The 27,994-nt window shown below is 49.1% G+C and overlaps 1 protein-coding gene across 1 annotated transcript in view; it reads left to right on the forward strand.

The window, feature by feature from the left end:
- LOC109879766 (ankyrin repeat and KH domain-containing protein 1-like) overlaps window positions 1–27,978 on the forward strand; it is a 56,340-nt gene extending 28,362 nt beyond the window's left edge. Inside the window, 30 exon segments of the mRNA XM_031789721.1 lie at window positions 95–176; window positions 974–1,165; window positions 2,045–2,154; window positions 2,645–2,732; window positions 3,175–3,302; window positions 3,531–3,674; window positions 3,794–3,899; window positions 6,039–6,316; window positions 6,818–7,117; window positions 8,257–8,692; window positions 9,146–9,285; window positions 9,473–9,584; window positions 9,781–9,926; window positions 10,091–10,233; window positions 10,443–10,656; window positions 10,842–11,017; window positions 11,179–11,341; window positions 11,519–11,614; window positions 11,794–12,103; window positions 12,714–12,910; window positions 15,824–16,122; window positions 16,723–16,875; window positions 17,231–17,380; window positions 19,871–21,356; window positions 22,119–22,299; window positions 24,551–24,676; window positions 24,843–25,082; window positions 25,392–25,573; window positions 27,010–27,174; window positions 27,259–27,978. Coding sequence (XP_031645581.1) covers window positions 95–176; window positions 974–1,165; window positions 2,045–2,154; window positions 2,645–2,732; window positions 3,175–3,302; window positions 3,531–3,674; window positions 3,794–3,899; window positions 6,039–6,316; window positions 6,818–7,117; window positions 8,257–8,692; window positions 9,146–9,285; window positions 9,473–9,584; window positions 9,781–9,926; window positions 10,091–10,233; window positions 10,443–10,656; window positions 10,842–11,017; window positions 11,179–11,341; window positions 11,519–11,614; window positions 11,794–12,103; window positions 12,714–12,910; window positions 15,824–16,122; window positions 16,723–16,875; window positions 17,231–17,380; window positions 19,871–21,356; window positions 22,119–22,299; window positions 24,551–24,676; window positions 24,843–25,082; window positions 25,392–25,573; window positions 27,010–27,174; window positions 27,259–27,309 — 6,594 coding nt within the window. The 3' untranslated portion in view covers window positions 27,310–27,978.
- Window positions 27,979–27,994: the final 16 nt, after the last annotated feature.

Consider the following 27,994-nt stretch of genomic DNA (forward strand, 5'->3'; position numbering starts at 1 on the left):
TGTTCAAATGGGGGGGGCGAGGGAATGGGGGGGTGAGGGGAAGTGGGGTTTTTGGGACTCAGTGTCCTGTAACTGTCTGTTTTAATGTGTCCAGGTGAATGATGAAGGTTACACTCCTCTGATGGAGGCAGCCAGAGAAGGTCATGAAGAGATGGTGGCCCTGCTACTGGCTCAGGGTAATCAACTGGAAGATAAATGGATACCTGCACACTGTTCAATGCTGTTGCATATATTGTTGCATATATACTATGTTATGGTGTGCAATGAAGTGCTTTGTCAGGCCTGTTGGTGAGGGTCTCACTCCTAATATAGGCACTTACCTCCCTCCATCTCTCCCTCCCTCCATCTCTCCCTCCCTCCATCTCTCCCTCCCTCCCTCTCTATCTATCTCTATCCATCTCGCTCTCCTCCATTGCTCTCGCTCTCCTCCCTCCATCTCCGCTCTCCTCCCTCCATCTCCTCCATCTCCGCTCTCCTCCCTCCATCTCCTCCATCTCCGCTCTCCTCCCTCCATCTCCTCCCTCCATCGCTCTCCTCCCTCCATCTCCTCCCTCCATCTCCTCCTCCCTCCATCTCCTCCCTCCATCTCCTCCATCGCTCTCCTCCATCGCTCTCCTCCATCGCTCTCCTCCATCGCTCTCCTCCATCGCTCGCCTCCATCGCTCGCCTCCCTCCATCTCCTCCATCGCTCGCCTCCCTCCATCTCCTCCATCGCTCGCCTCCCTCCATCTCCTCCATCGCTCGCCTCCCTCCATCTCCTCCATCGCTCGCCTCCCTCCATCTCCTCCATCGCTCTCCTCCCTCCCTCCATCTCTCTCGCTCTCCTCCCTCCATCTCTCTCGCTCTCCTCCCTCCATCTCTCTCGCTCTCCTCCCTCCATCTCTCTCCTCCCTCCCTCCATCTCTCTCGCTCTCCTCCCTCCATCTCTCTCCTCCCTCCCTCCATCTCTCTCGCTCTCCTCCCTCCCCTCCAGGTGCGAACATCAACGCCCAGACAGAGGAGACCCAGGAAACAGCCCTGACGCTGTCCTGCTGTGGAGGGTTCCTGGAGGTGGCCGACTTCCTCATCAAGGCCGGGGCCGACATCGAGCTGGGCTGCTCCACGCCTCTCATGGAGGCTGCACAGGAGGGTCACCTAGAGCTGGTCAAATACCTCCTGACTGCAGGTACATAAACTTCTGGAGCTGGTCAAACACCACCTGACTGCAGGTACATAAACACCTGGAGCTGGTCAAACACCTCCTGACTGCAGGTACATAAACACCTGGAGCTGGTCAAATAACTCCTGACTGCAGGTACATAAACTCCTGGAGCTGGTCAAACACCACCTGACTGCAGGTACATAAACACCTGGAGCTGGTCAAACACCTCCTGACTGCAGGTACATAAACACCTGGAGCAGGTCAAATAACTCCTGACTGCAGGTACATAAACACCTGGAGCTGGTCAAACACCACCTGACTGCAGGTACATAAACACCTGGAGCTGGTCAAACACCACCTGACTGCAGGTACATAAACACCTCCCGACTACAGGTACATAAACATCTGTAGTTGGTCAAACACCTCCCGACTGCAGGTACATAAACACCTGGAGCTGGTCAAATACTTCCTGACTGCAGGTACATAAACACCTGGAGCTGGTCAAATAACTCCTGACTGCAGGTACATAAACACTTCCCGACTGCAGGTACATAAACGCCTGGTGCTGGTCAAATACCTCCCGACTGCAGGTACATAAACACCCGGAGCTGGTCAAATACCTCCTGACTGCAGGTACATAAACACCTGGAGCTTTTCAAATACCTCCTGACTGCAGGTACATAAACACCTGGAGCTGGTCAAACACCACCTGACTGCAGGTACATAAACACCTGGAGCTGGTCAAATATTCAGGATTCTTTGTTTGATCTTTAGTATTTTTGTAGAGTACTTATGTGAGACTCCAGGCCTTGGCCATTGAAGGTAAAGTTGACAACTTCTACCTTTTTAACAGGGCTTGTTAGTTTTTGTTGGTCTGCTCTGAACTCTGACCTCTCTCTATAGGGGCAAACGTGCATGCTACGACGGCGACAGGAGACACAGCGCTGACGTACGCGTGTGAGAACGGACACACTGATGTGGCCGACGTTCTACTGCAGACTGGAGCTGATCTGGTACATAAACACCTGTTATCTCTCACTCTGTCACCATCTCCGTGTCTGATCTTCCCTGTTAGCTCTTTCATTCTGTCACCATCTCCCTGTGTCTGATCTTCCCTGTTAGCTCTTTCCTTCTGTCACCATCTCCCTGTGTCTGATCTTCCCTGTTAGCTCTTTCATTCTGTCACCATCTCCCTGTGTCTGATCTTCCCTGTTAGCTCTTAGTTTGTTTTACTGTCCTTGTTGGTACCAGTAGTCCTCACAAGGATAGTAAAACTATAAAATTCGGACATTACTATTTTAGGCTTGGGGGTTAGTTAGTTAGGTTTAGGTATAGTTATAGGGTTAGAATTAAGGTTGGGGTTAGGCTTAGGGTTAGATTTAGGGGTTAAGGAAAATATAATTTTGGATGGGAATCAATTATTTGGTCCCCACAAGGATAGCAATACAAAACTGTGTGTGTGTGGGCCTCCTAAAATCCACTTCCTGTTTGTCTGTTCTCCAGGAGCATGAGTCTGAGGGGGGGAGGACACCCCTGATGAAGGCAGCCAGAGCAGGACACCTCTGCACCGTGCAGTTCCTCATCAGCAAGGGTGGGTTAGGTTAGACTGCATCTTTTTCTTTAAACCCTCTACAATGTCCTCGTTAAAACGATGTCCTACTATGGCAGCCACTGGAAGGAGTAGGTGATGTCAGAGTGACTGCTTTGCATAGCTGCTTTGGTGGTGTTTTCTGTGGGACTGAAAAAAACCAAGCTTGGGAACGTAAAATGTGTTTTACCAGGCCCCATGCTTTTAAAATAACGGTTTTGTTCCAGAATCTCCTTCGTTCCTCAATGTTGTTTTCTCGTTTTTGGTTCTGTTTCCTGAACTGGTTCCAACCCCTGGTTCTAATAGTCTTTGGCTTAGACTGCATTAAAAAACAAGTAGAAGTCCCTTATATAGGATCTACATTCATTTTGAACTATTGTTGTTTTGAAACTATTGATTCTTAGAAGTGTATTTAAAGTGAAAGTTTCTTGTGTTTTGTGTCCAGGTGCTAATGTGAACAGAGCGACGGCTAACAAGGACCACACGGTGGTGTCTCTGGCCTGCGCTGGAGGACACCTGGCTGTGGTAGAGCTGCTGCTGACGCACGGAGCTGACCCCACACACAGACTGAAGGTAGAAAACACACACACACACACACACACCTGACCCCACACACAGACTGAAGGTAGAAAACACACACACAGACTGAAGGTAGAAAACACACACCATCATCAAACAACACCATCAAACTCATAAGGAACCTGTTCATCTCAGCCATAGTAACAACAGTATCAGAATAGAAAAAGTGAACTTTGAAGCCTCATGTAGACTTACACTCACTTCCTGTTTCTCCTCCAATAGGACGGCTCGACAATGCTGATTGAAGCTGCTAAGGGCGGCCACACCAACGTGGTGTCCTACCTGCTAGACTTCCCTAACAACATCCTGTCTGTCCCCGCGCCCGACCTCTGCCAACTCACACCCCCCTCACAAGACCCCTCTCAGGTTAAATGTTTTTCATGAAATAGTTTTATGCTATTGAAACAGGAAATGGTCAGCATGGAAATTGTGTTTAACTAGTTGTCAAAGTGGTTGATGTTTTACGACCACTCATCTATCCCCAGGTTCCTCGTGTCCCATTCCAGGCCCTGGCCATGGTGGTGCCCCCCCAGGAGCCAGACAGAGCCCCTTCCAACATCACCACACCCCCTCCACCTGTCACCAGCAAAGGTTAAAACGGGGAGCCCTGGCCAGTTATGAATGGGGAGCCCTGGCCAGTTATGAATGGGGAGCCCTGGCCAGTTATGAATGGGGAGCCCTGGCCAGTTATGAACGGGGAGCCCTGGCCAGTTATGAACGGGAGCCCTGGCCAGTTATGAACGGGGAGCCCTGGCCAGTTATGAACGGGGAGCCTGGCCAGTTATGAACGGGGAGCCCTGGCCAGTTATGAACGGGGAGCCCTGGCCAGTTATGAACGGGGAGCCCTGGCCAGTTATGAACGGGGAGCCCTGGCCAGTTATGAACGGGGAGCCCTGGCCAGTTATGAACGGGGAGCCCTGGCCAGTTATGAACGGGGAGCCCTGGCCAGTTATGAACGGGGAGCCCTGGCCAGTTATGAACGGGGAGCCCTGGCCAGTTATGAACGGGGAGCCCTGGCCAGTTATGAACGGGGAGCCCTGGCCAGTTATGAACGGGGAGCCCTGGCCAGTTATGAACGGGGAGCCCTGGCCAGTTATGAACGGGGAGCCCTGGCCAGTTATGAACGGGGAGCCCTGGCCAGTTATGAACGGGGAGCCCTGGCCAGTTATGAACGGGGAGCCCTGGCCTGGCCAGTTATGAACGGGGAGCCCTGGCCTGGCCAGTTATGAACGGGGAGCCCTGGCCTGGCCAGTTATGAACGGGGAGCCCTGGCCTGGCCAGTTATGAACGGGGAGCCCTGGCCTGGCCAGTTATGAACGGGGAGCCCTGGCCTGGCCAGTTATGAACGGGGAGCCCTGGCCTGGCCAGTTATGAACGGGGAGCCCTGGCCTGGCCAGTTATGAACGGGGAGCCCTGGCCTGGCCAGTTATGAACGGGGAGCCCTGGCCTGGCCAGTTATGAACGGGGAGCCCTGGCCTGGCCAGTTATGAACGGGGAGCCCTGGCCTGGCCAGTTATGAACGGGGAGCCCTGGCCAGTTATGAACGGGGAGCCCTGGCCAGTTATGAACGGGGAGCCCTGGCCTGGCCAGTTATATACTGAACAAAAATATAAAAGCAACATGCAACAATTTCCCAGATTTTACTGAGTTATAGTTCATATAAGGAAATCAGTCAAACTAAATAAATAAATTAGGTCCTAATCTATGGATTTCACATGACTGGGAATACAGATATGCATCTGTTGGTCACAGATGCATGTAGGGGCGTGGTCAGAACCAGTCAGTATCTGGTGTGACCACCATTTGCATCATGCAGCGCGACACATTTCCTTCACATAGAGTTGATCAGGCTGTTGATTGTGGCCTGTTGAATGTTGTCCCGCTCCTCTTCAATCGTGCAAAGTTGCTGGGTATTGGCGGGAACTGGAACATACTGTCGTACATGTCGATCCATAGCATCCCAAGCATGCTTAAAGGGAGACATGTCTGGTGAATATGCAGGGCATGGAAGAACTGGGACATTTTCAGCTTCCTTGTGACATGGGGCTGTACATTATCATGCTGAAACATTAGGTGATGGAGGCAGATGAATGGCACAACAATGGGCCTCAGGATCTCATCACGGTGTCTCTGTGCATTCAAATTGCCATACACGTGGTCTGCGGTTGTGAGGTCGGTTGGACGTAGTTCCAAATTCTCTAAAACGACGCTGGAGGCGGCTTATGGTAGAGAAATGTACATTCAGTTCTCTGGCAACAGCTATGGTGGACATTCATGCAGTCAGCATGCCAATTGCACGCTCCATCAAAACCTGAGACATCTGTGGCATTGTGTTGTGACAAAACTGTACATTTGTGGCCTTTTATTGTCCCCAGCACAAGGAGCACCTGTGTAATGATCATGCTGTTTCTTGATATGCCACACCTGTCAGGTGGATGGATTATCTTGGCAAAGGAGAAGTGCACATTAACAGAGATGTAAACAAATTTGTGCGCAACATTTGAGAGAAATTAGCTTTTTACGCGCATGGAACATTTCTGGGATCAATTATTTCAGCTCATGAAACATGTTGCGTTTATATTTTGGTTCAGTATACATATCGAAAGTGTCTAACGATGACGTGACTTCAACTGATGAGGAATTGACTTAATTGTAGTGAGACCTAATCTTCCTCTCATCCCTTTCTCCCTCAATCCTTCTCATCCCTCTTCCTCCATCCCTCCTCTGCAGGTTCGTCCAAGCAGAGACACGCTGCCACCCCTTCCAGCCCCTCCAGTCCAGGGGGGGTACGTCCCGGCCCGGGTCCCGGGGATGCAGAGGCCTTGCCCCCCTTCCACCTGTGCCAGCCCCTGGAGTGTATTGTGGAGGAGACAGAGGGGAAGCTTAATGAGCTGGGCCAGAGGATCTCAGCCATAGAGAAGGCCCAGCTGCAGTCTCTGGAACTCATCCAGGGAGAGCCGCTCACCAAAGACAAGATTGAAGAGCTGAAGAAGAGCCGGGAGGAGCAGGTGAGAGCAGACGGATGATCATTCGTAGGTATAGGAACACAGAGAGATCCTATTGAATTATTGATGAGGTCATAGACCAGCGTTTCCCAAACTTGGTCCTGGGGACCCCAAGGGGTGCACAATTTGGTTTTTGCCGGAGCAAAATGATTCAAATAATACATCTTTTTTTGAATCAGCTGTGTGGTGCTCGGGAAAAACCCAAAATGTGGACACTTTGGGGTCCCAGGACCGAGTTTGGGAAACGCTGTCATAGACCCTCAATACAGGTAGGTATGGAAAGTCTTGTCCAAAAAAATGTACAACCCAAAGCGAAAATGTGCATTTCTTATTCCAAGTAGTTTCGTCTGTTTTTTTATTGATTTAATTTAGTTTTGTGCCTAATGAACACCACCTAGGTCTGATAGGATCTGATGGGTTGCTGAAATCTCTCAACCAATGGATGAGCAAGACCTGAACATAGAACTATGGGTCTGATTCCCCCCCATGGTGTGTGTCCTCTAGGTCCAGAAGAAGAAGAAGATCCTGAAGGAGCTGCAGAAGGTGGAGCGCCAGCTGCAGTTGAAGACCCAGCAGCAGTTCACCAAAGAGTACATGGAGGCCAAGGGCCTGAAGGAAGAGCAGGAGGCAGGCCAGGGCCCGGGACCAGGGCCAGGGGAAGGGTCCAACACTACCATGCCTGGGGTCCTCACAGCAACACCAGGGGTTAACACGCGAACACAGCCCGGGTCGGACACAGGGTCTGACGAGGAGAACAGAGAGGAGGAGGAGGAGGAGGAAGAAGAAGAAGAGGATGATGAGGAGGTTAGGAGTTGTTGGCGGTGGTCTGTTATTTCTGACTGGTTAAGAGTTTCTGCTTTTCTGCCATTTTCCCCCTGGTGTCTAATATCACCCCTTGGTGTCTATCACCCCCCGGTGTCTAATAATATCACCCCCCGGTGTCTATCACCCCCTGGTGTCTAATACTATCACCCCCTGGTGTCTAATACTATCACCCCCTGGTGTCTATCACTATCACCCCCCGGTGTCTATCACTATCACCCCCTGGTGTCTAATACTATCACCCCCTGGTGTCTAATACTATCACCCCCTGGTGTCTAATACTATCACCCCCTGGTGTCTAATACTATCACCCCCTGGTGTCTAATACTATCACCCCCTGGTGTCTAATACTATCACCCCCTGGTGTCTATCACTATCACCCCCTGGTGTCTAATAATATCACCCCCTGGTGTCTAATAATATCACCCTCTGGTGTCTAATAATATCACCCCCCGGTGTCTAATGGAGACGCGACTGTCGTCCCCCTGATGGTGTCTAATGGAGACGCGACTGTCGTCCCCCTGATGGTGTCTTATGGAGACGCGACTGTCGTCCCCCTGATGGTGTCTTATAGAGACGCGACTGTCGTCCCCCTGATAGTGTCTTATAGAGACGCGACTGTCGTCCCCCTGATAGTGTCTTATAGAGACGCGACTGTCGTCCCCCTGATGGTGTCTTATAGAGACGCGACTGTCGTCCCCCTGATGGTGTCTTATAGAGACGCGACTGTCGTCCCCCTGATAGTGTCTTATAGAGACGCGACTGTCGTCCCCCTGATAGTGTCTTATAGAGACGCGACTGTCGTCCCCCTGATAGTGTCTTATAGAGACGCGACTGTCGTCCCCCTGATAGTGTCTTATAGAGACGCGACTGTCGTCCCCCTGATAGTGTCTTATAGAGACGCGACTGTCGTCCCCCTGATAGTGTCTTATAGAGACGCGACTGTCGCCCCCCTGATAGTGTCTTATAGAGACGCGACTGTCGTCCCCCTGATAGTGTCTTATAGAGACGCGACTGTCGTCCCCCTGATAGTGTCTAATCATAATTTGACTGAAGTTGTCCTGATCACATTCCTGCTGTGTTTTGAGATCTGTTTCTTTTAGTTGCTTAATTTGTAGAAGTTTGCCTCATTCCTATTCCAGGATGACGAAGATGAGGAGGATGATGATGATGACGACGACGATGAGGTGGAAGATTACGCTAAACTACCCCAGGTGGACACCATCCTCTACAGGGATGGACAGCAGCCCCCCCTGCCCCCCTCGCCCTCACCCCATCCCCTATGCTCCCCCCACTCCCATCTCCACCCCCCTCCTCCCCCCCTCCAGACTGCCTTCGTACCCATCCAGCCCCTACCTGAGTACAGCCCGTGCCCAGCTGACTACCCCTGCCCTGGCAGAACCAGCCCTGAGCTGCAGAGGGTACTGGTGGGCCAGCAGATGCTGGGTCAAGGTCAGGGGTTAGGACCAGGGATGGTAGGGCAGCAGGCCCCAGACGGACTCATGGTGGCTTCGCCCGCTCAGACGCTTACAGACACGCTGGATGACATCATGGCAGGTGAGTGGGTGCAGCGTAGCGTGGTCGTACAGCTGTTCTACCTGCTGTGGGTGGGTGCAGCGTAGTGTGGTTTTATAGCTGTTCTACCTGCTGTGGGTGGGTGCAGCGTAGCGTGGTTTTACAGCTGTTTTACCTGCTGTGGGTGGGTGCAGCGTAGCGTGGTTTTACAGCTGTTTTACCTGCTGTGGGTGGGTGCAGCGTAGCGTGGTTTTACAGCTGTTTTACCTGCTGTGGGTGGGTGCAGCGTAGTGTGGTTTTACAGCTGTTTTACCTGCTGTGGGTGGGTGCATCTCAAGTCTTAACTTATTTCCTCCTTAGAATACTCCCTGTCTCCTTTTCTTCAACTGCACTGATTTGAAAGAACAATACTGATGAACAAATTCCTCAGAAGAAAGGCCTGAAAAGTAACAGATACTTTTCCCTTTCTCTCCTTTTCTTTCTCTGTTCCAGCAGCGGTGGGCAGCAGAGTACCCATGTTAAACACTACGACGTCCCCCACCCCCCTGTCTGACCCCCTGTCACAGACCCCCTCCAGTATGGGCTCACCCCCCTCCCCACTGCCCCTCTACCCCTCTGTGGACATCGACGCACACGTAAGCCACTGTTCACACACACACACGCGCTGTGGATATCGATGCTTATGTACTGTAAAGCCAATGGTCACACACACACACACACACACACACACACACACACACACACACACACACACACATTCAAGACTGAAAGACACACCTACACACAGCGTTGTTGTAAATGTGTGTGTCCCTCTCCTTTCAGACGGAGAGTAACCATGACACTGCGCTGACGCTGGCATGTGCCGGAGGACACGAGGAGCTGGTGTCTGTTCTCATCGCGCGAGGAGCCAACATCGAGCATCGCGACAAGAAGGGTAACACACACAGTTACTGTTCATTCTAAATGTTAGTTGGGCCTGTATATCCGTCAGACATATTTTATTTTCTGATTAATCAGTAATATTTTTTTCATACATCCAAGACAGGATTTATACAGTGTTCAAAGTGTTTCACATTGTATTGGGTGAATCTGTATATCTGGTTGTGACCCCCTCCTCGTCATCTGCCCAGGCTTCACCCCTCTGATCCTGGCTGCGACAGCGGGCCACGTAGGGGTGGTGGAGCTCCTTCTGGATAAAGGGGGTGACATAGAGGCCCAGTCGGAGAGAACCAAAGACACGCCCCTCTCCCTGGCCTGCTCAGGGGGACGACAAGAGGTACAGCAGAGCTCTGATTTAGATGTGTTTCTAGTGTGTAATTCTATGGTACATGCTCACTTCCTTTCTATGAATCACCACATTGAATCTAAATCAACTCCCCTTTCACAGAAATAGCATATTGAGAAAACAATAGACTTCCATTTCCTTGTCTCCTCTCCTAGGTGGTGGAGTTGTTGCTGTTGCGAGGAGCTAATAAAGAACATCGTAACGTGTCGGACTACACCCCTTTGAGCCTGGCGGCGTCTGGAGGCTATGTCAACATCATCAAGATCCTCCTCAACGCCGGCTCAGAGATCAACTCCAGGTACGGGACGGGACCAACGTGGTTTCTTTTAACTGATACCACTACTTTCCCAGGTCTTCAACAAATACATGTATTTATGAAATAGCATCTCTTAAATCAGAAAAGTTCACTGGGTTGTTTAAATGAATGATGACTGCATCTTTGGTAGTGAAAGTCCCTCACGTCTCTCACTAATTGATAAAATCCTCCCTCGATCTTTCTGTCTCCAGGACGGGCAGTAAGCTGGGTATCTCTCCCCTGATGCTGGCAGCGATGAACGGTCACGTCCCTGCGGTCAAGCTGCTGCTGGACATGGGCTCAGACATCAACGCTCAGATCGAGACCAATAGGAATACGGCTCTGACTCTGGCCTGCTTCCAGGGCCGGGCTGAGGTGGTCAGTCTGCTGCTGGACCGCAAGGCCAACGTAGAGCACAGAGCCAAGGTGAGGAGACAGAACCGGTCGCGGTCCATATTATAGCAGTATATCAAGTCCAGAGCCAAGTTGCATATAGGCTCTGGTGAATCCTAACTAGAGAATTGTCACTCCAACTCCCAGTGCCTGACTAAGTGTTTGAGGGATTGGCCCCATATTGAAAATGTGATGTTGACCTCCCCCTCCCCTGGTAGACTGGTCTGACCCCTCTAATGGAGGCAGCGTCGGGGGGCTATGCTGAGGTGGGCCGGGTGCTGCTGGATAAAGGGGCTGACGTCAACGCCCCTCCTGTCCCCTCGTCCCGAGACACAGCCCTCACCATCGCTGCAGACAAGGGCCACTACAAGTTCTGTGAGCTGCTCATCAACAGGTGGGCATTAAACCAACTAATCAATCATTCTGAATTAATCAAGGTCTTTGTCTGAGTGTTCATTTTGAAGCCAGGAATTTCCCTAAAAGGCAATGTTTTGATTCTCTCGTTCATCTTTTTATCCTGTTAATCTCTTGTCCCTGTTTTCCTCCCTTCTCCAGGGGGGCTCACATTGATGTTCGCAACAAGAAGGGGAACACACCTCTGTGGCTGGCGGCCAACGGCGGCCATTTTGATGTGGTTCAGCTGCTGGTGCAGGCTGGGGCCGACGTAGACGCTGCAGACAACCGCAAGATCACACCGCTCATGGCTGCCTTCCGTAAGGTAGGTCGTGTCGCAGGATGACCCTTCCCCGCTGCAACACCTGGCCCTCTCACAACCTAGTTCCAGTACCAGGTCCTAAAGTCTTCCCCATACCTTTACTGCTCCCAACCTGAAACAATATTGGCCTATTTTACAGGTGTCTTTCATTTTCTCTCTCCCCTTGTCTGTGTTTCTCAGGGTCATGTAAAGGTGGTTCAGTACCTGGTAAAGGAGGTCAACCAGTTCCCCTCAGACATTGAGTGTATGAGATACATCGCCACCATCGCTGACAAGGTAACACCACCACCGGTTTGGAATTGTGTCTCTTTGAGCAAGTATGGCAGTGGGTTAGAAAGAGTTGTGTCCACTAACTCCACGAACTCTCTCCATCCCTCCATCTCTCCATCCCTCCCCCTCCATCTCTCCATCCCTCCCCCTCCACCCCTCCCTCTCTCCATCCCTCCCTCTCTCAGGAGTTGTTGAAGAAGTGCCATCAGTGCATGGAGACCATCGTCAAAGCCAAAGACCAGCAGGCTGCTGAAGCCAACAAGAACGCCAGCATTCTCCTCAAGGAGCTCGACCTGGAGAAGTCCAGAGAGGAGAGCAAGAAGCAGGCCCTGGCCGCCAAGAGAGAGAAACGTAAGGAGAAACGCAAGAAGAAGAAGGAGGAGCAGAAGAAAAAGCAGGAGGAGGAGGAGGAGGAGGAGGAGCAGGAGCAGAAGACAAACAAGGAGGAGGGGGAGGAGGACTATGAGATGCAGAAGCAGGATGACTCCGCTGAGGGTAAATTATATCTTGATTTCAATATCTATCCTTTTGTTCCCAAAATACTGATTATTAACATTTGTTTGCTGTGGCTAGTTTATAAAAATAAAAAAAATATTTCATCTTTATTTAACCAGGTAGGCTAGTTGAGAACACCTTTATTTAACCAGGTAGGCTAGTTGAGAACACCTTTATTTAACCAGGTAGGCTAGTTGAGAACACCTTTATTTAACCAGGTAGGCTAGTTGAGAACAAGTTCTCATTAGCAACTGCGACCTGGCCAAGATAAAGCATATCAGTGTGAACAGACAACACAGAGTTACACATGGAGTAAACAATTAACAAGTCAATAACACAGTAGAAAAAAAAGAGTCTAAATACATTGTGTGCAAAAGGCATGAGGAGGTAGGCAAATAATTACAATTTTGCAGATTAACACTGGAGTGATAAATGATCAGATGGTCATGTACAGGTAGAGATATTGGTGTGCAAAAGAGCATTTCCTTTAACAAAAGCTAAGTGTAGATTGCAGTCAATCCTTTTCTGTTTTCAAAGTAAGGAAACACATGTCTATGTAATATTGTGGAACTGTCTCTTCAACTCTACATTCATCCCTCCTGCTCTTCAGAAGTGGACCCCCCCATCGACCCCCCCAGTGCGACCACTACCACCACAATCGGTATTCCCGCCACCTCGCCCTCCTTCAGCTCTGTGTTCGGCAAGAGGGCCAGTGTTGCCACGACGACCAGCACCAACCGCAAGAGCAAGAAGAACAAGACCAAGGACTCCTCCCCCAGCGAACCAATCATACGGCAGGACCCACAGGTAACTAACCAATCATATGTCAGGACCCACAGGTAACTAACTAACCAATCATATGTCATGACCCACAGGTAACTAACTAACCAATCATACGTCAGGACCCACAGGTAACTAACCAATCATACGTCAGGACCCACAGGCGGTTGGTTGTATTTAAAGTATAGATTCACATTTAGATTTCACACACACACACACACACACACACACACACACACACACCGTACCAGTCAAAAGTTTGAACACTTGCTCATTCAAGGGTTTTGCTTTATTATTACTATTTTCTACATCAAAACTATGAAATGACACACATGGAATCATGTAGTAACCAAGTGTTAACACCTCAAAATATGTTTGAGATTTTTCAAAGTAACCACCCTTTGCCTTGATGACAGCTTTGCACACTCTTGGCATTCTCTCAACCAGCTTCATGAGGTAGTCACCTGGAATGCATTTCAATTAACAGGTGTGCTTTGTTAAAAGTTAATTTGTAGAATTTCTTTCCTTAATGCATTTGAGCCAATCAGTTGTGTTGTGACAAGGTAGGGGGGTATACAGAAGAAAGCCCTATTTGGTAAATGACCAAGTCCATATTATGGCAAGAACATCTCAAATAAGCGAAGAGGAACAACAGGCCATTACTTTAAGACATGAAGGTCAGTCAATCCGGAAAATGTAAAGAAATATAAAAGTTTATTCAAGTGCAGTCGCAAAAACCATCAAGCACTATGATGAAACTGGCTCTCATTGGTAACGCCACAGGAAAGGAAGACCAGAGTTACCTCTGCTGCAGAGGATCAGTTCATTAGAGTTACCAGCCTCAGAAATTGCAGCCTAAATACATGTTTCAGAGTTCAAGTAACAGACACATCTCAACATCAACTGTTCAGAGGAGACTGCGTGAATCAGGCCTTCATCGTCAAATTGCTGCAAAGAAACCACTATTTAAGGACACCAATAAGAAGAGACTTGTTTGGGCCCAGAAACATGAGCAATGGACATTAGACCGGTGGAAATCTGTGCTTTGGTCTGATGAGTCCAAATTTGAGATATTTGGTTTAAACCGCCCTGTCTTTGTGAGACCGCTGTGTGAGTGAAAGGATGATATCTGCATGTGTGGTTCCCACCGTGAAGCATGGAGGAGGAGGCGTTATGGTGTGGGAGTGCTTTGCTGGTGACACTGTCAGTGATTTATTTAGAATTCAAGGCACACTTAACCAGCATGGTTACCATAGCATTCTGCAGCGATTCACCATTCCATCTGGTTTTTGCTTAGTGGGACTATCATTTATTTTTCAACAAGACAATGACCCAACACACCTCCAGGCTGTGTAAGGGCTGTGTAAGTGCTGCATCAGATGACCTGGCCTCCACAATCACCCGACCTCAACCCAATTGAGATGGTTCGGGTTGAGTTGGACCGCAGAGTGAAGGAAAAGCAGCCAACAAGTGCTCAGCATATGTGGGAACTCTTTCAAGACTGTTAGAAAAGCATTCCAGATGAAGCTGGTTGAGAGAATGCCAAGTGTGCAAAGCTGTCAAAGCAAAGGGTGGCAACTTTGAAGAATCTCAAATATAAAATATATATTTTTGTTTAACACTTTTTTTGGTTTCATAGTTTTGATGTTGTCACTTATTCTACAATGTAAAAATAAAGAAAAACCCTTGAATGAGTAGATGTGTCCAAACTTGTGTGTGTGGACACCCCTTTCAAATTATTGGATTTGTCTATTTCAGCCATGCACATTGCTGACCGGTGTAGAAAATCGAGCACACAGCAATGCAATCTCCATAGACAAGCATTGGCAGTAGAATGTCCTTACTGAAGAGCTCTGACTTTCAACGTGACCCCGTCATAGGATGCCAACTTCCCAGTAGGTCAGTTCATCAAATTTCTGCCCTGCTAGAGTTGCCCTGCTCAACTTGAAGTGCTATTATTGTGAAGTGGAAACGTCTAGGAGAAACAATGGCTCAGCGGCAAAGTGGTAGGTCACACAAGCTCACAGAACGGGATCGCTGAAGCGCATAGAAAGTTTGTCCTCGGTTTCAACACTCACTACCTAGTTCCAAACTGTCTCTGGAAGCAACTTCAGCACAAGAACTGTTTTGTCTGGGGCTTTATGAAATGGGTTTTCATGGCCGAGCAGCCACACATCAGGCAGTCCGACAGACAAATCTGGGTTTGGCGGATGCCAGGAGAACACTACCTGCCCCAATGCATAGTGCCAACTGTATAGTTTGGTGGAGGAAGAATAATGATCTGGGGCTGTTTTTCATGTTTCAGGCTAGGCGCCTTGTTCCAGTGAATGGAAATCACTACAGCATACAATGACATTCTAGATTATTTTGTGCTTCCAACTTTGGCAACAGTTTGGGGAATGCCCTTTCATGTTTAAGCATGACAATGCCCCTGTGCATGAAGCGAGGTCCATGCAGAAAGAGTTTGTTGAGATCGATATAGAAGAATTTGACTGGCCTGCACAGAGCCCTGACCTCAACACCATCTAACACCCTTGGGATGAATTGGAATGCCGACTGAGCCTGGACTAAAATCCCAACATCAGTGCCCGACTTCACTAATGCTTTTGCGGCTGAATGGAAGCAAGTCCCCGCAGCAATGTTCCAACATCTAGTGGAAAACCAGACGAGTGGAGGTTGTTATAGCAGCAAAGGGGGACCAACTCCATATTAATCCCCGTGATTTTGGAATGAGCTGTTAGACGAGCAGGTGTCCACATACTGCTGGTCATGACTGTAAAATATAATGTAGATAAATTCAAGGATGAGTGAAGCCAGTGTTTTAAAAAACAATTCTGGAAGGCTGTAAATACACATTTCCTTTCACAATTCTACTGTCAAACAGTCAAAGCAAGTCAATCAAGGTGTCTAATCAGTGATAATTCCATCTCTGTCCAGCAGGTGGTGCTGGCACAACACAAGGCAAACAAGATCCATGGTGACCCGCGGGGCGGGGCTGCGGGTGCAGGGGGCACCAGCGACTCAGACCCCCTGGACAGCACCGACTGTGCCAGTGAGAGTAGCAGCAGTGGGGGCAAGAGCCAGGAGCTCAACTTCCTCCCTGACCTCTCCTCTTCTTCCTCTTCCTCTTCATCCTCTTCGTCCTCGGGCCCCTCTCACAGCCTGCAGCCAGGCCCAGAGAAGAGACACTGTCATCAGCTACACCCAGTCACCGTCTCCATCTCCAAACCTACACAGAAGTGAGTGACCTGCAGTACCTTTGGTTTGAGTTAGAACTGTAGTTTTCCTAAAGGAGCTGGTCAAGCACCACCAATCACACAGAACTGTAGTTCTCCTAAAGGAGCTGGTCAAGCACCACCAATCACACAGAACTGTAGTTTTCCTAAAGGAGCTGGTCAAGCACCACCAATCACACAGAACTGTAGTTCTCCTAAAGGAGCTGGTCAAGCACCACCAATCACACAGAACTGTAGTTCTCCTAAAGGAGCTGGTCAAGCACCACCAATCACACAGAACTGTAGTTCTCCTAAAGGAGCTGGTCAAGCACCACCAATCACACAGAACTGTAGTTCTCCTAAAGGAGCTGGTCAAGCACCACCAATCACACAGAACTGTAGTTCTCCTAAAGGAGCTGGTCAAGCACCACCAATCACACAGAACTGTAGTTCTCCTAAAGGAGCTGGTCAAGCACCACCAATCACACAGAACAGTACATTTCTAATACAACTACGTAGTTAAAAACAGCAACCGTATTAATTGTGAATCTGACCTTTTACCCCTTTTTCTCTTTCTCTCCCCCTCTCTCTCGCCCGCTCCCCCTCTGTCCCTCCCCCTCTCAGAGCTCCAGACATGAGTGAGTTGACCCCCAGCAGCTCTGTACCGTCCCAGTTTAAGACCATGTCGCTACCCGTCACATCCTCCAACAGCAAGAGCCTCACCAGCCCCAAGAGGGGACAGAAGAGAGAGGAGGGTTGGAAGGAGGTGGTGAGACGGTGGGTAGACACACATTCCATCCATAAAAATCCATCTGGAAATGCTTCAAGTTAATCTATAGGTCATTTTAGGCCAGTGGTTTCCAACCGTCTTCGGTTACTGTAGCACCAGCTGAATTTTGCTCTGCCTGGAGTACCCCCGTGTATTTTATCAGTAGGCCTTTGGTCTCATGAGTCTTCTCTAGTCCCCACTGTGGATAGGCCAGGTACCCCTGGTTGGGAACCACTGTTTTAGACCATGAGTGAGTTGTCAGGCCTGTAAGTTGTCAGACCTGTGGCTTCGCATGGATTTTGTGCTTTGGCCAAGTTCTAAACCCCATATGAATCTCTCGCTCTCTCTCTCGCTGGGCTGCAGGTCCAAGAAGCTGTCGGTCCCGGCCTCGGTGGTGTCGAGGATCATGGGTAGAGGAGGCTGCAACATCACAGCTATACAGGACGTGACGGGAGCACACATCGATGTGGACAAACAGAAAGACAAGAACGGAGAGAGAATGATCACCATCAGGTAGGGACAGGGAGGGGACCCCTGTGGTGACGGCAGCACACTATTACACCAGTCAGCAGAGTAGAGAACTGAACAGGAGGAAAGCAGAGAAAAGGGTAATAGCTATGCGTTGATTTATCCGAGTCAGGTTTTTCCCAAACTACCAGGGGTATGCGCCAGGCCATCGGGGGTACCCCGAATAAAAATGTGATTCACTTAAAAAATAAACAGTATGTTTATATTTTCCAATGGGGCTACATTTGGGTGATACAGGTAGCCTAGTCAAATAATTAACATCCACTCACATAAACCGTTACTCTCTCGCGGGAAACCTTCACTCTTGCGCAGACATTTAGAAACGAAACACGACCATTTGAAGAATAAGCCACGGAAGCGTCTTATATGGTGATCCACAGAGAGGCTCTTGGGTTCACTGCAGCATCCACAGAGAGGCTCTTGGGTTCACTGCAGCATCCACAGAGAGGCTCTTGGGTTCACTGCAGCATCCACAGAGAGGCTCTTGGGTTCACTGCAGCATCCACAGAGAGGCTCTTGGGTTCACTGCAGCATCCACAGAGAGGCTCTTGGGTTCACTGCAGCATCCACAGAGAGGCTCTTGGGTTCACTGCAGCATCCACAGAGAGGCTCTTGGGTTCACTGCAGCATCCACAGAGAGGCTCTTGGGTTCACTGCAGCATCCACAGAGAGGCTCTTGGGTTCACTGCAGCATCCACAGAGAGGCTCTTGGGTTCACTGCAGCATCCACAGAGAGGCTCTTGGGTTCACTGCAGCATCCACAGAGAGGCTCTTGGGTTCACTGCAGCATCCACAGAGAGGCTCTTGGGTTCACTGCAGCATCCACAGAGAGGCTCTTGGGTTCACTGCAGCATCCACAGAGAGGCTCTTGGGTTCACTGCAGCATCCACAGAGAGGCTCTTGGGTTCACTGCAGCATCCACAGAGAGGCTCTTGGGTTCACTGCAGCATCCACAGAGAGGCTCTTGGGTTCACTGCAGCATCCACCGAGAGGCTCTTGCTGCCAAAGGAATGCCTGACAGCTTGGACACTACAGTGAAAATGGTTTACTTTGTTAAATCAAGACCCCTGAACTCTTGTGTATTTTCTGCATTATGCAATGATATGGGCAGCGACCATGTAACGCTTTTACAACATACAGAAGTGCGCTGGTTATCAAGGGGCAAAGTATTGACACGTTTTTTAAAATTGAGAGACGAGCTTAAAGTTTTCTTTACTGACCATCATTTTCACTGACCGTTTGCACGATGACAAGTTTCTCACACGACTGGTCTATCTGGGTGATGTTTTGTCTCGCCTGAATGATCTGAATCTAGGATTACAGGGACTCTCCAACTATATTCAATGTGCGGGACAAAATTGAGGCTATGATTACGAAGTTGGAGATCTTCTCTGTCTGTATTAACAAGGACAAAACACAGGTCTTCCATCATTGTATGATTTGTTTGTGTGCAAATTAACTCAAGCTTACGGACAAAGTCAAATGTGATATAGCGAAGCACCTGAGAGAGTTGGGTGAGCAATTACGCAGGTACTTTCCCAAAACAGATGACACAAACAACTGGATTCATTATCCCTTTCATGCCCTGCCTCCAGTCCACTTACCGATATCTGAACAAGGAAGCCTCATCGATATTGCAACAAGTGGTTTTGTGAAAATTGAATTTAATCAGAAGCCACTGCCAGATTTCCGGAATAGGGCTGTGCTGAGTATCCTGCCTTGGCAAATCACAAAGACACTGATGGCCTTTGCAACCACGTACCTATGTGAGAGTGGATTCTCGGCCCTCACTAGCATGAAAACTAAATACAGACACAGACTGTGTGTGGAAAATGATTTAAGACCGACTCTCCAACACAACCCAACAGTGCAGAGTTATGTGCATCCTTTGAAGCACACATCATTAACCTGTGGTGAGTTATTCACAATTTTTAATGAACAAATAAGGTTTTATATTTAAGATGGTTAAATAAAGCGCAAAATGATTTATTATTATTCGTGCCCTGGTCCTAAAGAGCTCTTTGCCACTTCCCACGAGCTGGGTTATGATGACAACTTACACTCATTGTTATGTTTAATAAATGTATCGTATAGTGTGTATGTGGCAGGCTTACAATGATGGCACAAAACAACATTTGAGAGTGCGCTGACCCTGGTGCCAGAGGGGGTACAGCTGACCCTGGTGCCAGAGGGGGTACTCAGCTGGAGGTTGAATGTTTGAATGGGTACAGGACTATAAAAAGTTTGGGAACCACTGATCTGAGTGATTCTATGTATTTAAAAGGTTAATAGCTGTGTGTTGATCTGAGTGATTCTACGTATTTAAAAGGAATGAAGTGGAGTGTCTAATCCTCCTGCCGTATCTCCAGGAGATCAGTGAAGAGTTGAGATACTGTGATTGGTTGGAACCATGTCCGTGGAATGTTTTCATTGTTGTGTGGCCCCTGACCCCTGTGTTGTGATGGTTCATTCCAGAGGTGGCACAGAGTCAACACGCCACGCAGTCCAGCTGATCAACTCTCTGATCCAGGACCCAGCCAAGGAACTAGAGGACCTGATCCCCAGGAACCACATCAGGGCCCCGGGCTCCAAGACCACCTCAGCCCCATTCCCCACCCCCTCTGGAGCTAGCCTTAACCTCACCATCGGTGCCAAGGCCCTGGGCTCCCTGGTCACGTCCTCTGGGGTCTCCTTCCAGTCCTCATCCTCTCAGACAGGGGGTAAGATGGGTAAGGGTCTGTCTGGAGTGAGGCAGCCCTTCCCCGTGTCTCTCCCCCTGGCCTATGCCCATCCCCAGCTGGCCCTCCTGGCAGCCCAGACCATGCATCAGATCAGGCTCCCCAGGCTGCCCATGGCCCAGTTTGGTGGGACCTTCTCCCCTGCCGCCAGCACCTGGGGCCCGTTCCCGGTGCGGCCGCTGAGTCCCGGTAGCGCCAACAGCTCCCCCAAACACAACGGTGGTAGTAGTGGTAACAACCAGACCAGATCCAACTTTTCTAGTCATAATGATCACAATAACACATCATCCACGGGCTCCTCTGTCTCCAGTCCTAGTGCCTCTAACAGTCAGACCGCTACGACTACAGGGTCACCCCACACCCCTAACCACCCTCATGGGGCCCAGGCCCAACCCAGTGCCCCCACCCCTTCCTCAGTCAGGAAACAGCTGTTCACCTCTGACCCCAAGCACACAGGGATCAACTCTATCTCCATGGTTACTGCCACCACTGTCAGTAGTCACTCAGTGAGAGGTACAGTGTCTCCCGCCCACCAACACACGGGCTTAATGGCTACGTACGCCCCTAACACTCCTCATCCCCAGGTCGCACCCATCTCTCAGCCCCCCAAGTCACCTCCCAGCACCCCCACTGCTCCCCCAGGCAAGGAGAAGCTGACCCCCTCCCTCTCTCAGGAGGGCCAGCACGTCTCCGTCAACAATGTGGTTAGTTCAGGTGGTTTCACCGCCCCTGCCATGGCTGCCCCCTCCAAACCTGAGCCCCGCCAGCAGCAGCACCAACCCCCTCCTCCCCTAACCTCCACCACCTCATCAGACCCCCCTCCACCTCTCCAGTCCAGCTCCTACCTCCCCCCATCCTCCTCCGCCCCCTCACACAAACACCCCAACAGCACCGTACCCCACTTCTCGGCTCCCGCTCCCCGCATCTCACACCGCATGCAGCCCCCGACAGGGCCCTACTACCAACACCCCAACCAGCAGCAGCAACAACAACAACCGTTCCTACCCCACAACACACAGCAACAACATGAGCACCCCAAACAGAAGCTGCCCCAGCCCCCCTCCATGCCCCCTCAGCCCCAGTCCTCCATGGGTCTGATGAACGGCTCTCCGATGCAGCAGCAGCAGGTCCATGGTGGGGCCAAGCCCCAGCAGATGCCCCCTAACTTCGGCCCTGCAGCCCTCTTCAACCATTTCAGCAGCATGTTCGACAACAACAACCAGGTGGGTGCCACTAATTTTATTATCCACAGAAAAACATTTTATTACAATAGAGCAGGACTCTCCAACCCTGTTCCTGGAGAAATACCATCCAGTAGGTGTAACTCCAACCCCGTTCCTGGAGAAATACCATCCAGTAGGTGTAACTCCAACCATGTTCCTGGAGAGATACCATCCAGTAGGTTTTAACTCTAACCCCGTTCCTGGAGAAATACCATCCAGTAGGTGTAACTCCAACCCTGTTCCTGGAGAAATACCATCCAGTAGGTGTAACTCCAACCCTGTTCCTGGAGAGATACCATCCAGTAGGTGTAACTCCAACCCTGTTCCTGGAGAGATACCATCCAGTAGGTGTAACTCCAACCCTGTTCCTGGAGAAATACCATCCAGTAGGTGTAACTCCAACCCTGTTCCTGGAGAGATACCATCCAGTAGGTGTAACTCCAACCCTGTTCCTGGAGAGATACCCTTCTGTAGGTTTTAAGAGTTAGTTTAAGAGTTGAAACCTACAGAAGGGTATCTCTCCAGGAACAGGGTTGGAGTTGAAACCTACAGAAGGGTATCTCTCCAGGAACAGGGTTGGAGTTGAAACCTACAGAAGGGTATCTCTCCAGGAACAGGGTTGGAGTTGAAACCTACAGAAGGGTATCTCTCCAGGAACAGGGTTGGAGAGCCCTGCCATAGAGTAACAGCATGTTTAAAGGTTGTGACCTAAACATCAGTGCCTGTGCCCCAGTTTGCTCATTAACCACTTCTCTCTATTAGGTGGGTAACAACCAGGTGTGGGGTGCGTGCCACCTCCCTGCCCGCTCCCCTCCTGAGCAGCAGTATTCTGCCCCTCCCGCCTACATGGGCCAGATGGATGGCATGATGGCCCCTCCTCCAGACAGCTCCAAGGCCCCTGGGTACCGCCCTGCCTCACAGAGGATGGTCAACAGTCCTATTGGTAAAAGAAAGGGACATTTTAGATGTATTTATTTTACTGTGTTTGACCTTTATATTTTTTAATTTAACCAGGTAAAACCTATTGAGGTTAAAAACCTATTTTGCGAGGGTGACCTAGCAAGAAGGCAAAACAGGGAAATAGCAGTGTCCATAAAACATTACAGAAAAATACAGAATACACACAGACAGTGTCACAAGTTAGACACAATTGAATATTAGAAACAACTGCAGTTGTCACCAAGTGTTGTCGATCAGAATCTTAAAAACAGACAAGGACACTAACTCCCCAACCTTCTGCAGCATGTTCCAGGATGAAGGGGCATTATGGGAAAAATATTGTTTCCCCATCTCAGTTCTAGCCTAAGGAACAGACAAGGACAGCAGCGACTGTGAACGTAGACTCTATTGAGTGACTGATCTGGTCAGTAAGGAACAGAGATGCAAAGGGAGTTGTCCATCAATGCTTTGCACATACAAGTGTATCCGTGCTTTAGCCTCCTGGTGGAGAGAGAGGTCCATTGCACCATAGCATACAGATCAGTGATGGGTCAGTAATCTAGCATTAGTAATAGATCTTAAAGCACCGTGATACACTGTCTAGAGTTTAAGGTACTTGCTGAGGCCTGCATATAGACAATATCACCATAATCCAGCACTGATTTAAAATAAATAAAAAATGTTAAGTGCTTTGAACAACATCCTTTCAGACTAACATTGAAAAGCAAGATTTTTGTTCCTGAAATAGAAACCCAATTTCAACTTCAGTTTCTTGGTCAACCTTACGCCCCAAACTCTCTCCCTGTCTTACAGCTCTATGTCTGACCAGCTATGCTACCAGTACAGTTGAAGTCAGAAGTTTACATACACCTTAGCCACATACATTTAAACTCTGTTCTTCACAATTCCTGACATTTAATCCTAGTAAAAACTCCCTGTCTTAGGTCAGTTAGGATCACCACTTTATTTTAGAATGTGAAATGTCAGAATAATAGTAGAGCGACTGATTTAGTTTAGCTTTTATTTCATCACATTTCCAGTGGGTCAGAAGTTTACATACACTCAATTAGTATTTGGTAGCATTGCCTTTAAATTGTTTAACTTGGGTCAAAAGTTTTGGGTACCCTTCCACAAGCTTCTCACAATAAGTTGGGTGAATTTTGGCCCATTCCTCCTGACAGAGCTGGTGTAACTGAGTCAGGTTTGTAGGCCTCCTTGTTCGCACACACTTTTTCAGTTCTGCCCACACATTTTCTATGGGATTGAGGACACTCCAATACCTTGACTTTGTTGTCCTTAAGCAATTTTGCCACAACTTTGGAAGTATGCTTGGGGTCATTGTCCATTTGGAAGACCCATTTGCAACCAAGCTTTAACTTCCTGACTGATATCTTGAGATGTTTCTTCAATATATCCACATAATTTTCCTACCTCATGATGCCATCTATTGTGTGAGGTGCAACAGTCCCTCCTGCAGCAAAGCACCCCCACAACATGATGCTGCCACCCCCTGTGCTTCACGGTTGGGATGGTGTTCTTCGGTTGGGATGGTGTTTCCTCCAGCATCTTCACAGGGTCCTTTGCTGCTGTTCTGGGATTGATTTGCACTTTTCGCAAAAGTACATTAATCTCTAGGAGACAGGAACGCGTCTCCTTCCTGAGCTGTATGACGACTGCGTGGTCCCATGGTGTTTATACTTGCGTACTATTGTTTGTACAGATGAACGTAGTACCTTCAGGCATTTGGAAATTGCTCCCAAGGATGAATCAGACCTGTGGAGGTATACATTTATTTTCTGAGGTCTTGGCTGATTTCTTTTGATTTTCCCATGATGTCAAGCAAAGATGCACTGAGTTTGAAGGTAGGCCTTGAAATACATCCACAGGTACACCTCCAATTGACTCAAATTATGTCAATTAGCTTATCAGAAGCTTCTAAAGCCATGACTTCCTATTCTGGAATTTTCCAAAGCTGTTTAAAGGCACATTCAACTTAGTGTATGTAAACTCCTGACCCACTGAAATATAAGTGAAATAATCTGTCTAAACAATTGTTGGAAAAATTACTGTAGATGTTCTAACCGACTTGCCAAAACTATAGTTTGTTCACAAGAAATTTGTGGAGTGGTTGAAAAACGAGTTTTAATGACTCCAACCTAAGTGTATGTAAACTTCCAACTTCAATTGTATGTCTTGTAGTCCAGTCTACCTGCAGTCTATAGGCCTCTAACTCTCTCTCCTTTCTCCGTATGTAGCTTTGACCAGCTATGCTACCAGTATGTCTGGTAGTCCAGTCTATCTACACGGGCCAGCAGCTGTGGGCACCCCCTCCTTCAGCAGACAGCACTTCTCCCCTCACCCCTGGAGCGCTGCCACATCAGGTACTGACACAGATGTGTGAAAATGAATCTAAAATGGCCATGAAGCTTATTTTCCAGGAATTCAACACACAGAACATACATTATTTAACTAATACAATTTAAGAGATTTTTGCTTAACTGTGTTTTAGACTCAAAACCACTAACCTTTAACCTCTCATCTTCCCAGGCGAGTCCCAGACAGTGCCCCCTCCCTCCACGGTGTCATCGTCTGGCCCCGTGGCCATCCCTCCCCACCAGGCCAAGCAGGGCAGCAGCCAGCAGGACAGGAAGGTGCCTCCTCCCATCGGGACAGAGAGGCTGGCGAGGATCAGACAGACCACCGTCAACCCTCCTCTCCTCCAGACCTCCTACACTGCTCCTGTAGGACAGGGAGGCATATGGTCCTTCGGAGTCGGCAGCGCCTCTGGTGAGTAGTCACACACATACCAGACACACACACACAACCTCTAACCCACGCTGGTCTCTCCATCCCCAATGTCTTACTGCCCTGATATACAGCTGATGGCTATACACACACCCCTTCGCGCACCCCCCCCCCCCCATTTCTGTCTCTGTCCTCCAGTCTCCCCCGCACACACCCTGTTGGTCTCTCACTCCCCCGTCTCCCTCGCACACACCCCGTATCTCTCACCCCCCGTCTCCCTCGCACACACCCCGTTTGTCTCTCACCCCGTATCACTCTGTGTGTCTTACCTCCCGTCTCCCTCACCTCTAGAAGCCATGTCAGGTTGGTCTCAGCCCCTGATGGGCAGTCACGTGATCCACCCTGGGCTGCAGGCGGACCACACCTTCTCCCAGTACCAGCCCATGGAGCAGGACGACACCGGCATCTCTAACCCCGCTAACTACCACCAGCAACACATTAACCACCCCAACAACTACATGGACTTCCCCAAGGTAACACACACATGAAAGTATCATATCACAAATGGCCATTCCTCTTTTTGTCTGTCTCCAGGGTAGGACCATGTTAATATACTGTAGTTAGTGGACCTGGTTGTCTCTGGGGTAGGACCATGTTAATATACTGTAGTTAGTGGACCTGGTTGTCTCCGGGGTAGGACCATGTTAATATACTGTAGTTAGTGGACCTGGTTGTCTCCGGGGTAGGACCATGTTAATATACTGTAGTTAGTGGACCTGGTTGTCTCCGGGGTAGGACCATGTTAATATACTGTAGTTAGTGGACCTGGTTGTCTCCGGGGTAGGACCATGTTAATATACTGTAGTTAGTGGACCTGGTTGTCTCCGGGGTAGGACCATGTTAATATACTGTAGTTAGTGGACCTGGTTGTCTCCGGGGTAGGACCATGTTAATATACTGTAGTTAGTGGACCTGGTTGTCTCCGGGGTAGGACCATGTTAATATACTGTAGTTAGTGGACCTGGTTGTCTCCGGGGTAGGACCATGTTAATATACTGTAGTTAGTGGACCTGGTTGTCTCCGGGGTAGGACCATGTTAATATACTGTAGTTAGTGGACCTGGTTGTCTCCGGGGTAGGACCATGTTAATATACTGTAGTTAGTGGACCTGGTTGTCTCCGGGGTAGGACCATGTTAATATACTGTAGTTAGTGGACCTGGTTGACTCCGGGGTAGGACCATGTTAATATACTGTAGTTAGTGGACCTGGTTGTCTCCGGGGTAGGACCATGTTAATATACTGTAGTTAGTGGACCTGGTTGTCTCCGGGGTAGGACCATGTTAATATACTGTAGTTAGTGGACCTGGTTGTCTCCGGGGTAGGACCATGTTAATATACTGTAGTTAGTGGACCTGGTTGTCTCCGGGGTAGGACCATGTTAATATACTGTAGTTAGTGGACCTGGTTGTCTCCGGGGTAGGACCATGTTAATATACTGTAGTTAGTGGACCTGGTTGTCTCCGGGGTAGGACCGTGTTAGTGGACCTAGTTATCTCCGGGGTAGGACCATGTTAATATACTGTAGTTAGTGGACCTGGTTGATTCCGGGGTAGGACCATGTTAATATACTGTAGTTAGTGGACCTGCTTGTCTCCGGGGTAGGACCATGTTAATATACTGTAGTTAGTGGACCTGCTTGTCTCCGGGGTAGGACCATGTTAATATACTGTAGTTAGTGGACCTGGTTGTCTCCGGGGTAGGACCGTGTTAATATACTGTAGTTAGTGGACCTGGTTGTCTCCGGGGTAGGACCGTGTTAATATACTGTAGTTAGTGGACCTGGTTGTCTCCGGGGTAGGACCGTGTTAGTGGACCTGGTTGTCTCCAGGGTAGGACCATGTTAATATACTGTAGTTAGTAAACCTGGTTGTGATGTGTATTAATAACCTTGTTGTCATCAAACACCAGGGTATGGCCATGTCGATGTATGGAGGGACCATGCTGCCCCCCAACCCCCCTATGGGAGAGGGTCCAGGGGGGGCCATGTTCAACGGGCTGCACGCTGCCGACCCTGCATGGAGCCCCATCATCAAGGTGGTCCCCAACAACGCAGACAACACCGACCCACAGCAGGTGAGACTTTATCCACACACACACACACACACACACACACACACACACACTTCTTTGCTAATCAAATTTCCTCTTTTCGTTCAGGTGTGGCCTGGGACCTGGCCGCCTCATGTGCACCTGAACCACGTCAACTAGCCGGCCGGCATTGACAGCAATCAAACACACATCCACATCACACACCACAAACATGAATTTAATTTCCAACTGACAACAAAATCCTGATGAGACAACAAAAACGAACAGACTTGTGTAACATGTTAACTTTAGTAGAGACGGCGAGCAAAGCAGAGTTTGAAGACTTGGAGAGAAATTATCTTGACACCGTTCTTTAATGTGCCTAACTCAAAATAAGAAATATACTACAATTTGAGCGAGGGCTGTTATGGTGGTGGGGTCGGGAGGGAAAATTCTGGGCCCTAATTCAAGTACTGTTGATGTCTGATGAACAACCAAATTGATGGTGACAGCCTGTCCAACAGGCTCCATGCTCTGTGTAGCATAGATGTAGGACTTTGACCCACGTGCAGAGTTGTCGCTCTCCTCAGGGGGAGACCTGACGAAGGTGATGACGACGGAGCTAATGATACTCAACCAACAACTAGAGGATGATGATTACCTAAAGAGAGGCAGAGAGAGGGAAAGAAATCAGAATACCTTTTAGTGGTAAATACATGTATAATTGTTTACATACTAAAAAAGGGTTAAATTGAGAGTACATTTCACGTCGTATAGTGGCTCTACTTTACGTAGCCTGTATTAATGTGAAATATTTACCTTAATATTCAATAAACATATTGATATGTACTTGTGGCGGTGTACC

The sequence above is a fragment of the Oncorhynchus kisutch genome, linkage group LG15 (assembly GCF_002021735.2).
Source record: "Oncorhynchus kisutch isolate 150728-3 linkage group LG15, Okis_V2, whole genome shotgun sequence".
In the NCBI taxonomy this organism is placed as follows: Eukaryota; Metazoa; Chordata; class Actinopteri; order Salmoniformes; family Salmonidae; genus Oncorhynchus; species Oncorhynchus kisutch.